Source organism: Phocoena sinus, chromosome 1, assembly GCF_008692025.1.
Source record: "Phocoena sinus isolate mPhoSin1 chromosome 1, mPhoSin1.pri, whole genome shotgun sequence".
Lineage (NCBI taxonomy): Eukaryota > Metazoa > Chordata > Mammalia > Artiodactyla > Phocoenidae > Phocoena > Phocoena sinus.
This window is the reverse complement of record NC_045763.1, coordinates 38,726,855-38,739,759: the sequence shown is the minus strand read 5'-3', so window position 1 is coordinate 38,739,759 and position 12,905 is coordinate 38,726,855. Positions and strand designations below refer to the sequence as shown.

General features: G+C 55.0%; 2 protein-coding genes across 12 annotated transcripts in view; both read left to right on the top strand.

Moving 5' to 3' along the window:
• Window positions 1-575: 575 nt before the first annotated feature.
• Window positions 576-9,219, top strand: MOB3C (MOB kinase activator 3C). Of its 3 annotated transcripts, none has more exons than XM_032610933.1 (4): window positions 576-708; window positions 4,189-4,657; window positions 6,726-6,928; window positions 7,253-9,219. In XM_032610933.1, exons 2-4 carry the CDS (start codon window positions 4,240-4,242, stop codon window positions 7,280-7,282), a joined length of 651 nt encoding a protein of 216 aa, XP_032466824.1. In that variant the 5' UTR covers window positions 576-708; window positions 4,189-4,239; the 3' UTR covers window positions 7,283-9,219. The 3 variants fall into 3 exon arrangements, with proteins under 3 accessions (XP_032466824.1, XP_032466814.1, XP_032466804.1); XM_032610923.1 differs by having other exon boundaries at window positions 578-712; window positions 6,726-6,887; window positions 7,253-9,197; XM_032610913.1 differs by having other exon boundaries at window positions 705-4,657; window positions 6,726-6,887; window positions 7,253-9,197.
• Window positions 578-12,905, top strand: part of MKNK1 (MAPK interacting serine/threonine kinase 1) — a 54,119-nt gene continuing 41,791 nt past the window's right edge. For 3 of the 9 annotated variants that reach the window (XM_032610899.1, XM_032610852.1, XM_032610893.1), the window contains exon 1: window positions 12,007-12,116. The gene's annotated coding sequence lies outside the window, so the exon portion shown is untranslated. Of the gene's footprint in view, window positions 709-11,954; window positions 12,117-12,905 lie in introns of those variants that run through there. The other 6 variants (XM_032610902.1, XM_032610871.1, XM_032610887.1 and 3 more) reach the window with 5 other exon arrangements.

Sequence of the window (12,905 nt, the reverse complement as noted above, 5' to 3'; positions counted from 1 at the left end):
GAACTGCTGGAACAAAAATGTGGTGGGGGGAAACGGGGTGACTTCCGCCCAGGAGTGAGGAGAATCTGCCCAGCCTAAGCCAAGACCCTAGCCCTGGTGGGGGAGGTGAAAGTCTGTGATTTGAGCACCCTTGAGGGCCAGTCCTTTCAGTGCTGGGGTAAGGGACTCAGCTCATTGTACCCAAGGCATTCATTCATTAAGTGCCTGCTATGTGCCAGGCACTATGCCAGGAGCTGAGGGTATGGGAGTGCATAGTGATCTCCAGCTCAGGGACACGCAAGACACAGAAGATTCTAGGAGGGCAAGGAAACCACCATTATCCAGCTCCAGACAGAAGCTGGGCTTGTCCCCATTTTACAGTCGAAGAAGTTGAGGCTGCCTCCTTGGCCCTCCTGAGAGGGCCAGCTCTTAGTCCTTTGCCCCTGGGAAGCTGGGGGAGCGATACAGACTCTCCGGAAAGGCGGGGGTATTGGGGTTGGGGGGGTCCCCTCTCCCCGCCCCTTCCCCGCCCCCTGGCCGCAGCGTGGCCGGGCAGGGAGGGCCGGGGCGGAGTTGGCGTCGCCTTGGGGCGGGAGGGCGACGCGGGCTCGGCAGGCAGACGGGCGAGAGGACCGGCGCGGCCGGCGACGAGCAAAAGGAGGGGACCGCCTGCTGGGGATGTGACCTCGCGGCCAGAGTGGACTCGCGCTAGCCCACCCGGCGGACCCCGTGAGTGAGTGCCCCTCGCGCGCCGCCGCGCACACGGCCCAGCCTCATTTCCACTTTCATTTCTCCGGCCGTCCTGGCGTGGCACCGTCCCGAGGCGACCTGTGCCCGAGCAGGCTGGCCACAGCCCTCGATCCGTGTCCGAAGTTCTGAGCTGGAAAGTCGGGGCTGGGGTTGAGGCGAGTCGGTTGAGGAGGGCGTGTCTTCGGAGGCGGAAATTTCAGGCCTGCTCCTCTGGGTCCTACGACCCGTCTGTCCTGGCGGCTGGGCTGGGGAGGCAGGGGCGTCAGGGGTCCTGGGAGAGGCCGAGGAGTGGTCGTAGGTGGCCAAGCGCCGCGGGGAAGAGCTGGGAGTCCTCGCCTCTACTTTTCTCTTGGATCTCTGCCCTCAGCCCTCCCGCCTGCCCCCACCCCCAACACACCAACACACACACCACACACACACACACACACACACACACACACCACACACTCACACACCAACACACGCACACAACACACACGCCAACACACACACAACACACATACACCCCACACACACACCACACACACATTAACACACACACACCAACACACACACACACACACACACACACACCCGCACTACTCTAGGCTGGATTCTGGTTTCAGACCGGGGCCAAGATCCTGGGTCAGGCCTGGGGGAGTGGCAGGTGTGGCTGAGCATCAGAAGCAGGCAGGGCCCCTCTGTAGTCTTCATTTGGGAAACCCAGATGCTCACCCGGGGAGCGAGCCATCACTAGCCACTTTAGGAGTGAAAGGACATCCAGAGTTAGGAAACTGGGGCCAAGAGAGGGAATGGCCATGGTTCGGAAGTTCAGGGAGGGGACAGAGATTCTGTGAGAGTTAGAAACTCAGTAAAGGGATGGGAGTGGGAAGTGAAGACAGACAAGTGGCACGGATACAAGGGCATCTATCCATCCCCCCACCCCCAAGCTTTCATTTTCCTGGGGAAAGACCCGGGCCTTGAAATTCTGCAGCAGGAAGGTGGGACTCTAGCTCACTGGTTAGGACACCAAAGTTGCTGTGGGGTGTGGGGAAGGCTTGGTGTGCTGGGGGAACAGGAATTAGGTTGGTCTAGTTGATGGGAAGATGCTTCCCCTTTCCCTCCACTCCCCTCCTTTCCCCTTATCTCCACCAGACCAGCGACCAGGCAGTGCAGGAAAATAGCCCTTTACTAGTTGTCATGCCCCACCTTATCCCAGTGTCCAGTTCTGCCATTGGAGATCCCCTGCCTATAACTTGCTGTGTGAATGCAGTCTCCTCAAGTCCCCTTACTGGGCCTCAGTTTCCCCATCCATACAAGAAGTGGGTTGGGCCAGTTGATTTCTCAGGGCTATTTCAATCCTATGATTCTTGATTTTGAGCTTTCCTTAAAGCCTGAGCATCCGCTATGTGTCTGGCCCTGACCAAGGCTGGGGGGTGGGGCTGGTGGGGGACCAAATGGCCAAAGAGTAATCTCCACCTAAGGACAAAGAGATCTGGGCTCAGTAGAGGGGCTGTGGGAGGAGGTAGCATTCAACCTGACAGTGTGAGTCAAGCCAAGGGACCAGTGTAAGAAAACACACAGAAGCAGGAGTTGGGGGCATGTTCAGGGATCAGGAAGAAGCCCAGGGTAGTTTCTGTAGGGAAGTGAGGCAGGAAAGCTAGGGTGAGGTGTTGAATGCCAGGGTGAGGGTCTGTTAGTAGCTGTCACTGAGGGGGGCTGTGCAAAGGTGGAGAGCCCAGGGACCCAACCTAATTGCAGTGTGAATGATTTTGGAAGCTCCTGCCCCAAGCAGAGTTTAGAATGCAGGCTGCAATTCAAGCATGGAAATCTCCTCTTGGATCAGGAAGTCCCACACTGGGAACTTCTTTGGGTGAGAAGTTGAGGGGTAGGGGATGGATGACCTGCCACATCTTTGAGGTTTTTTCAAGAGGACAAGATCCTGCTGGGAGACCTGCCCCTACTCTCCAAACTCCTCTCACTTTACTTGACTTCCCCTTCATGGCCTGTGTGTTGTGTGTTTTAGACTTCTCCACTAGCTTGACTTGTCTGACATGATGACCCACATGTACCTTTGGTTACACCCAATTGTCACCTTGTTCCCACCCCCCCTTCCCCAAACCTGTCCCAGTATTTCTAGAGATGTGAGAAAGGAAAATACTCCAGTGTCAGCTCTGAGGTCAAGGCCAGGCTTTGTGGCTGTATTCAAGCCTCAGTCTAGGGTTAGAGTCCAGGACTTAAATTGACCAGGGTCAGTGCCAGGTCATAGTTCAGCCTGCAGCCAAAAAGCTCAGTGTTTAGCCTACACTTAGCCTTAGTGCTCAGTCTGGGGTCAGGATCAGTGCTCGCGTGGCTAATTCCAGTGGGTACTTGGCTCTGCATTTCCCAAGAGCTCACACACACAGGGGAGATGAGGTGACTACCCTGGAAGTCCCAGGAACTTAGCCTGTGACTGACGGAGGAAGTTGCATGGCCCAATCCATGCCTGCTGTAGGGGTCACCCAGCAGTGGTGGATGAAACTAGAACCCAGGTCTCCAGCCTCAAAGCCTGGGGCTCTTATCACCGTCCCCAAAGTCTGTTCGGAGACTGAGATCCTTCAATTCTAAGAGGCAAAGCAAATCCTTCTGAATTCTGGATGGGCCCAGGTGGGTGATTTGACTGCATTTTCCTACCTTCCAGGGCCAGGCACATAGTATGTGCTGTAGGAATGTCTACTGAATGTCAGGTGCAGTGGGAGGGGCCGCCGGCTGTTCTGGTTTGTGTTTCAGGCTGGAGGAGGCTAGCTTGGGAGGAAGGATCTCCAGCCTGTGCTGGAGGAAGTGGTGCCCTTCTAGACCTGCCACCTCCCCCTCCCTCCAGTGCCTGCAGCCACACTCAGAGGCCACCCAGCTGGCCATACGAGAGCTCTTTCCTTTCAGGGTAATAAAAGGAAAGTACATTTTTGGTAGAAAAGTCCCTTGTGCTCCCTGGGAATCCCCGGTGGCCGGATGGACTGTGGGATATCTCAGAGGAAGCCGAGGGCGGGGGCTCTCCCCCTAGCCCCAGGACAATGCAGGCCGGCTCTCCCACGCTTTACCAACTAGCCCATGGGATCTCCAGAGGTCATCTTGTCCAGGCCCCTGCCTCCTGCAGGGGCCTCTGCCTGCAGGAAGCCTCTGCCAGCTCTCTAATGGTTCACAGCAAGTCTGAGGAGCACCTGTCTGGAGCCCAGGCCCAGCCCTCTCTGAGACACAATGAAAGTGGAGAGGAAACTAGACAAGATGGGAGGGCTGTGGACGCTTGGCAGGGGGAGCTAGGGTATCTGGAAATAGGGCAGGATGCTGGACTGTGGGATGAGGAGGATTTAGATTCCAGGCAGAGAATTCCAGGCCAAAAGCTGAGAGGTGGGAGGGAAATGATGTGTTGGGAAGTCAAGCCCAAGTCAGGTCCTTTGGTAAGGACCTGACTACCATGCTCCCCCATGCCCTTGACCCTGGCAGGGCATCCGCAGGGCCTGCCCCTGGACCCCAAGCCCTTGGCCTATCCTGGCCATGGCGCTGTGCCTGAAGCAGGTGTTCGCTAAAGACAAGACGTTCAGGCCGCGGAAGCGCTTCGAGCCGGGCACACAGCGCTTTGAGCTGTATAAGAAGGCGCAGGCGTCGCTCAAGTCGGGTCTGGACCTGCGCAGTGTGGTGAGGCTGCCACCGGGCGAGAACATCGACGACTGGATTGCCGTGCATGTGGTGGACTTCTTCAACCGCATCAACCTCATCTACGGCACCATGGCCGAGCGCTGCAGCGAGACCAGCTGCCCGGTCATGGCCGGCGGACCCCGCTACGAGTACCGCTGGCAGGACGAGCGCCAGTACCGGCGGCCGGCCAAGCTCTCGGCGCCTCGCTACATGGCGTTGCTCATGGACTGGATTGAGGGCCTCATCAACGACGAGGATGTCTTTCCCACGCGCGTGGGTGAGTGCCGCCTGGCAGGCAGGTCGGGTCTGGCTAGGGAGGAAGGGAGCCAGCGGGGCCCATCGCGCAGATGAGGCATTTAGCTTGATACAGCCATGTTGTAGAAGAGGAAACGGAGGCTCAGGGAGAGCGTGTCTGCTCAAGATTGAGCATCTTGAGCTAGGGCTGCCTGGCTCCCAGTTTGGGGTCTCTTTTTGTCTGAAGCTTGAGTGTCCCTCCAGGGAACACCCTGGCAAGACCACTGTGATTCTCAAAACCTTCCAGAACAAGTGCCTCAAGGTGCTCCTAGCAGGTCACCCGCCCTGCTTGGGCTGATCTGACTTGCTGCCTCCTGGGAGTCCCCTCTGACTCCTGGCCCCAGGAAAGGGAAAGGGGTGGGGCCCCATGGGGGCCAGACGGTATGTCCTCCTCAGTGGGCTCTGAAGGCAGAATTTTCCCTGTCAAGCCCAATCCATGGCGCCTTTTCTTTTCTCAGCTGGGCAGCCTGGGCAGGTGAGGGTGGGGAGAGGAGATGAATGATGTCATCCTGGCCCGGCTTCCCCACCCAAGGGCAGCAAGACACGGTATTGGCTCAAGAGCTGAGCAGGCATGACCCTGTGTTCATCACAGCAGCCGCGCCCCACCTGGCCTCCTGTTCACCTGTGTTAAGGCTATGGGAATCAGAGATGGGCGGGGCACGGTGGTCAGGCCCGGAGGGGAGAAGTCTGAATGCTGAGGGCCTTGAGTCACAAATCAGTGCCCACGCCCCTCCCCAGTCAGTGGCCTTCCATTTCCTGCACTATCATGTCCAACATGGGTATCCTCATTTCACATGAGAGGAAATAGGCCGAGAGAGGGAGAGTGCACCGAATCAGGAGGGACTCAGAACCAGCTCAGGTCTCTTGAGGCCCAGGGCCCCACATCTAGATGGACAGGACAAGTCTGAGGGACCTGGGCTGGGCCTGGAAGGGCTCACAGGGAGACAGGGCTCAGCCCCACCCGAGAGCAGTGAGGAAGGGGAAGGGCCTTATGGAGTGGGGTGAGTCAGTGTGGGCCTGCGTCTGACCGCTTGTTCCCTTCTAGTCTTCACCCCCAGGCCTGTGAGATCCCAGGTGCCTGTGCCTTAATCCTGGGATGGCTCTGCCACAGCAGAGAAGAGAGAGTAGCCACCAAGATCTCCACCATGAGCATGGGGGACTGTACAGAAATTGTGCCTTTTTCACAGGTCCTGGACCTTGTCTCTGGCAGGGTCTGTGGCATTTATCCGAGGGGTGCTGCAGTGCAGTGCAAAGAGGGCTTGAATCCTGCCTCCAGTCTGTACTAATTAATAGTTGTGTGGCCTTGGGCAAGTGGTTCCACATTTATGCACCTCTGTTTTATCATATCTAGAATGGCTGCCATACCCATTATCATACCAGGCTAAAGGTGCAAAGGACCCAGCACAGGGCCTGGCTCACAGATGGAAGGTTCTTGTGAGTCTTATTGACTGTTTGAAGGACTGAGAGATATATGAACTTGTTCATGAAGATTTAGTAATTCTCAGGATTAGCGTCTGGGGCCTGCCGTGTGAATGTTGCGAAGGGGAAGGAGTCGGTAGGGCTGGAGAGGCAAGTCAGGATCAGATCATGAAAGGCCTTGAGCAGGTGCCATGCTGGGAAGTCAGGACTCAATCCTGAAGGCCCCTATTCTTAAAAATGGACCCCAGATATTGATGAACTCTCCTTGGAATTGCATCCAAGGGTGTTGTGTGCGAGCACCTACAGATGCACATGTTTCTGGGGAGAGTTTTGGCATAACTTCTATTATAGTCTAAGAAGGGTTGGTCAGTGACCCAACAAAGTAGCAGAGTCCTGTTCAGGGTGATGGGAAAATCAGAAGATGATTTGTATTTCAGCAGAGGAGAGGCACAGTGTTTCATTAAAAAGGGAAGTATGGGAGAAAGCAAACCTTGATCTCTGTTTCCCACAGGGAAGTGTGCTAGGGAAGAGGCCATCTTGGGCAGAGGCTGCCTGTGTCGGGGAGGGCAGGGTTGGGCAGAGTTTCATCATCAGATTGCTGATGCCCCGTATCTGCCCATCCCGCCCCCTAGGAGTTCCCTTCCCCAAGAACTTCCAGCAGGTCTGCACCAAGATCCTGACCCGCCTCTTCCGCGTCTTTGTGCATGTCTACATCCACCACTTCGACAGCATTCTCAGCATGGGGGCCGAGGCGCACGTCAACACCTGTTACAAGCACTTCTATTACTTCATCCGTGAGTTCAGCCTGGTGGACCAGCGGGAGCTGGAGCCACTGGTGAGGCCAAGCCCCTACTGCCCTCCCCCACCGTGGCTAGCCTCTGAGTTTTCAGATCCGAAGGCTACCTGCTTTAAGAAAATCCAATATCCAAGTGGATATGTTAGGGGACCGCAATTCATTTAACAATGGATTTTGTACTTTAATAGCGACTTCATTCAAGTATCAGTTTACAAACACAGATCTGCAGCCTGGAGTTGGGAGGCGGTGGTGGTGGGAAGGGGCCAGGCTCAGGCAGAAGAGTAGCCGGGCCCTGTGGTTTGGAAACGGGCTGCCTGGCAGGTTGAGCTCTGACTGACCCCTCCCCACCTTGTGTCTCTGCAGAGGGAGATGACAGAGCGGATCTGTCACTGAGCCCAGACCTGGACCTTGTTGCCCATCAGATGGACCATCTGAACACAGAGTGGCCAGGGAGGGGACCCTCAGAAGTCTGGTAGCAGAGGGACCTGAAGGCCCTTGGGCCCCTCCACACACCCAAAGCCCCTGGACTTCTGGTTCTCAGGAGTCTGCCCACATGTCCCCCTGACTGTTTGTGAGTGGAGTAGGGAAGAGCTTAAAGGTGGGCAGACAGGTAAAAAGGAGCAGCTAAACCCTTAGCATGAAGTCTAGTCTGCTCTGACACTTGACCCTTCCACGGTGGTTGCCAAGCCTGTTTGGGGAACGTGGATGTGGCTGAAGTGACGGCAAGAAAGATGCAAGAGCGTGAGCAGCCTATGAGTGAGTGGACACGGATGACATGTGTATATCGGTGTGTACGTGTATGATTTTGACTGTGGGGTGTGTCTGTGAGAGCTACGTGCCTTAGACTGTTCCTGGCACATAGTAGGCCCTCCATAAATGTTAGGTAAATTGATGGATGGATGGAAGGGAAGGAAGGAAGGAAGTAGGGATTAGGGCCATCGGACCATGACCACTTAGGAATGATGACGAGTCAGCCTCCCCATTTGGTGTGTCTGACTATGTGTGTAAGTGCACGAACTGTGGTGGTAGATGTAGCTCCATGTTTGAATCTTCCAGGCTACCATCTTCCATCAGCATGAGTTCTGGGGAGCTACTGATGGGGGGAGGTAGGAAGGGGGGCCCTGCCCTGACTAAAATCCTGGCCCACCGTAAGTTCTGATTTGCTCAGCTAGAGATGCCCAGGAGCTGTCATTTCCCTCATCCCTCTGCCTCCAGAAGGCCTGATTATAGATAGCCTCATGGGCGTCAGGGGCGATTCTTCATGTCCACAAAGATCCCCAGTCCTTAAATCAGGAATCATACACTCCAATCTAGCTTCCTGAATCTCCAGATGTGGTTGTGAGGATCTGAAGCCCAGCACAAGATAATCCTCCAACCCACAAAGCTAGTGAGCTTGAATTGGGAAGCTCCGGAGCCTTATCTCCCGCCTGGGACATTGAGGACCACATAGCTGTGAATGGACTCTTCCAGGCTTAGAGAGCCCCCATCCTGCAAGTACCTGCCTCCTTCCCAACCATCCCTGAAATATTCCAGCTGGTTGGATCTCAGAGCATAGCTGTCCACAGAGAAACTGGCCATGCCCAGCCCTGCGCCCAGACCCACAGGTGGGGAAACTGAGGCAGGGACAAGGCCCTCCTCTCCTGGAGACTCCAGGCTGGGGGGCCAGGATGGAGAGCCAGAAGGAATCTGAGGATCATCCAGTCTCACTCAGAATCATCCACGTACATGGGAGGAAACTGAAGCCAGAGGAGAGGCGGGAGAAGCTGTCCAAGGCCTCCCAGCAAAGCTTTTGTGGAGCTGGAGTGGAAACCAGGGGTTCTGACTCCCACCCCTGGCCTGTGGATTGCTACACAGGGAGATGAGATGCACTCCAAAGGAGGGTTTGACAGCTCCTCTCCAGGATACAACTGTTCCTGCTTTGAGCAAGGATTTCTAGCCTGATGCCAGAGTACCCCACCACCCCTGTGGTCTGCTGGGCTTGTCTGCTGAGCCAAAACTCCAAAATCATGCCCCTGTCCATGGCCCCGCAGCTGCCAGATCTCTGGGGAAGCAGATGGGGCTCCTCGGTCCAGCCAGCTGGACCTGGGACAGCTGCCTCCAGAGAAGTTCCCGAGGGAAGCACTGGCCCAGCAGCTTTGCCAGAAGCTCTGGTGTGAGGGGGGCAGTGGGGGGTGGTGTCAAAGGTTCTGCCAAGGAGGACTGTGGGTTGGAAGATGGAGTCTAGGCTATGGCCAGTACTGATCATGCGGCAGGGGGCGGGGGATGTATTTTTTTGTGAAACAGAGGGAAATTTTATTGCTGTTATTTTTGGTAAAATAAAGGAGGCAAACTAAAGGCCCTGGTGGGAAGCTGTGGTCTGGGTGCCACATGGCTCCTGGGAAGTCTGTGGAAGGAACTGGGCCAGAATGGGGCAGGGAGAGCTTTTTGTCCTGAGATCCTGGGCCATGTGGAGGGCTGGCTGATGTGGTCATGTCTGGCCCAGCTCTCCAGGGTGGGGTCACCAAGGTTTTCCCAGGGCTCTGAGAATCCTAGACCCAGAATTCCTGGGCTAGGCTAGGAACCTCAGAGTGGGGAGGGCTTCGGGGAACTCAGTCTCTTGGGAAAGTCTTTCCTTGTTTCAGCTCAGGTCACCTGGCTCTGGCTACTCTCACTCCACCCCCTTAATCTGGGTGGTTTATTGGAGCTAATGGGTTAAGGTACAGGGCAGAAATACAGCCCTAACTGTAATCACAGCAGAGGAAACACTTCTCCAAAGAAGGCTGTCTGTCGGGTGCTGGCTAGAGCTCCAAGTGGTGGCAAGACATGGGGCTGACTCCTGAGCTTCTTCCCCAGGAGACACCTGACACTCTTAGCTCAGGTCTTGCCATCAGTCCACTGCCCCTTACCCTCAACTGCCCAGCCAAGAGTTGAAAACCAGCTTGGTTCTTAAGAGTCAGCAAAGGCCCACCTAGAGCTCTTCCTTCTACCCGAGGAGACAGCCTGGCTTTGTGCAGTGCCTCTCCTGGGAGACAGAGACCTGGGTTCCAGTCCCAGCCCAGTCCCCAAGCTACTCTGGCATGTACTTCATGATCAGGTGTGGGAGTGAGGGACTTAGATCTCTAAGCTCCTTCATTACAGTCTGTGGATCATTCACAATAATAACTAATACTGTGTGTTAGGTACAGCTCTAGATGCTTGACATATAATAGCTTGTTGAATCGTTTGTCTTTGGCTAGTTGCCTAGCTCCCTTCCCGGTGCCCGGTATCCCTCTTTTCATTGCTGTAGGATCTGTAAGGCCCTGTACTCTGCAGCCCCTTCTTCTGGCTTACCAGAGGAGGCCCCAGTCCAGCATTCTAAAAGGTGGCTCTGCTTGCATACCTCCTATGGCAGGTCACGCACTACTTCCTCAATTACTGGACAGCTTAGACTCTTAGAAACTTCAGGCTCTGGGATCATAGTTGTTCTGGAATACACCATATGAGCGTAGACTTATCTCAGAACTGTGTGGCCAAGGCCTGCACCTTACATGAGAATGTCTGAATACATCAGGAAGCCCTCACATAACTACTCTGAGAAATTCAGAGAGGGATGCTTGGAGAAGACTAGACAGAGAAAGGAGAAGATAAAAGAGAGAGCTGAGGCCTCAGCTACACAGAGAAAAGAGCCCCCCATAGGGCAAAACTTGGCAGGAGAGGATCCTTGGAGAGGCAATGTATTGAAGGTAGAGGGATAGTTTGGCTTGCTTCCTCATTCCCTGCTCCAAATATTTTTATGGATCTTGAGCCAACAGGAAAACAAAGCCGTCTGCAGCCTAGCTGCCCAGCCATTCTCCCCACCTTGGAGCAGAGCATTCACCTGCTGAGTAAAAGATGCCCCACCACCCTTAGTCCCCAGGAACACTGTAGCCTCTTGGAAGTTTCCTGCTGCCACTCCCACTGCCCCACCATCAGGAGCTGTGTGGAGTGTGTGGTGAAGGGAGCCACAGGCATGGCTGGAGCTCCATCTGATTTGGGGAGCCCTTCTTTAAGCCATTCCTCCTCTGAGCCCCCCAGAGCCCTCATCTCTGCTGTTAACTGAACTTGGTTGCCATGCAGGGAACACAGCAATTTTGAGAACCTGGGCTGGAACACAGACCTGAGTGACTGAGGATCATCTAGCTATTGAGACATTCAGGGAACAGAGATGGGAACAGGCTAGCGCAGCCTCTGAGTATTTGAGGCTTGGATGGGCCTGGAAGGCAATAGTGGGAGAGGTCAACTTACACAGGGGCTTTCAGGTTGAACTGAGAGATTCTGGAAGTGACTTACTTAATACAGAAGCTTGGGAGAACCCGCCCTGCCTCCAGCCGTCACCCAGACTGGGAAATCTAGCAAGCCTTGAATGTTCCCTATTGTTCCAGACCTCCAGACCTCCTTCCATCATACAGATGAGAAGACTGAGCCCAGAAGGGGAAAGGGAACGAACATTTGTCGGGTGGATGATGGGAAGGAAGTCCAAGAGGCTCTTTCACGAGCATTGCTCGCCAGACCCTCACAGCAATCCTGACACAGGCAGGGAGCGATGTTTACTTCCATTTCACAACGGAGGAAACACACTCAGGGCCTGCCTTAACCTCAAGTCAGCACTCTCACTCCCTCATCACACTTGCAGCCTGGGGGAGGGTCGGGGGTTGGTTGAAATATTAATTTATTTGCAGGTAGTTTTCTGCAAGAAATGAACTTTTTACGTTTTTTATTTTAAACCACCATTACCTACTGGGGGTAATACTTTACTCAAGGAGAAACTCTCATGGTGAAATTACAGGCACGCAAACCTTTTAAGAAATTTTACAGAATTCGTTCTCGTCTTTAAAAAGATTGGCAGCATTTCCCCATATGTAAAAGGGATTTTAAAAATTCCTTCCCGGCGTGCAGAAGCGCTCGGTAACTATAATTATACCTGCTGCTGCCGTGCCTCCTCCCTCTTTGCGCTTCCCGGGTTCCCCCGACCTCCACTCAGGAAAGGGACGGCCAGAAGGAGCTAAGCCCCGCCCCCTATCCCAGCAACCTCCCGCCCTTCACCCGTCACGCCCGCGCAGTTTGCTTAGCCCCGCCCCACTCGCTGGGCGTGGCCATCAGGGCGCAGGCGCAGCTCCTCCCTACACGCCATCGGGCCCACCCCTCGGAGCTAGTATATCTTCTTCCGTGTTCTTGGCTGAGCGAGCAGGTGGCTGGTGTGCGCGACAGGCCTTGCCGGGAGTCAGCTGAGGTAAAGCCCAGACAGCGAGGTTTCCCTGCCAGTGAAATGGTGCGGGGAGGGGGGTGGGTTTGTGAATGAGTCGTGTGCCTGGGACGGAGCAGTCGGGGCTTTCAGAACGGCCCGAGGTCACGACCAGATTCTGCTGCGGCGGGCGGGGACGGCCGAAGGGGACGCTTCTTTAGGGCTCTTCTTTGGCAGGGCTCCGTCTGGGACGAGCTCTGGGTGCAGCGTGTGTTTCCGGTCCGGGCTCAGCCTGTGCCTAGGGTCGGGGCTTGGGTTGTGACAGGTGTCTGAGGTCGGAGCTCATCCTGGGGCCAGCTTGAGACTCAGTCCCTATCAGGCTATATGGCTGGGCTCAGGGCTCAGACAGTCCAACGTCATGAATAGTTTTTTATGTGAGGAATTTATCATATCTGTGTACTCCATTATTTTAAAGTTAGATGTTTTCATTTAAAAGCTCCTGACATAGGTGGGTCGCTGTACAGTGAGAAGAGAGAATAGTGTCAGGTACCATCTCTCTCCATAGGGAGTTTCCAGGCTACCTGTCAGATGGTCAGTAGCAGATCAGAGGCCATCGCTGGTGACAGGATTGAAGTGTTGGAAGTGCTTGAGTTTGGGTCAGGCAGTCGTGGGTTCAGATCTCACCTCTGCCGCTTCCTAGCTGTGTGTTCTCAAGAAAGTCATTTCCCCTCTCAGAGCTTTAGTTTCTCCTGTATTAAAAGACTTAGGAGGGTCATTGTGAAGGTTGAATGGGATTACATGAGTCACCTTGTATGGCATCTGTCATGAATTGGGTGC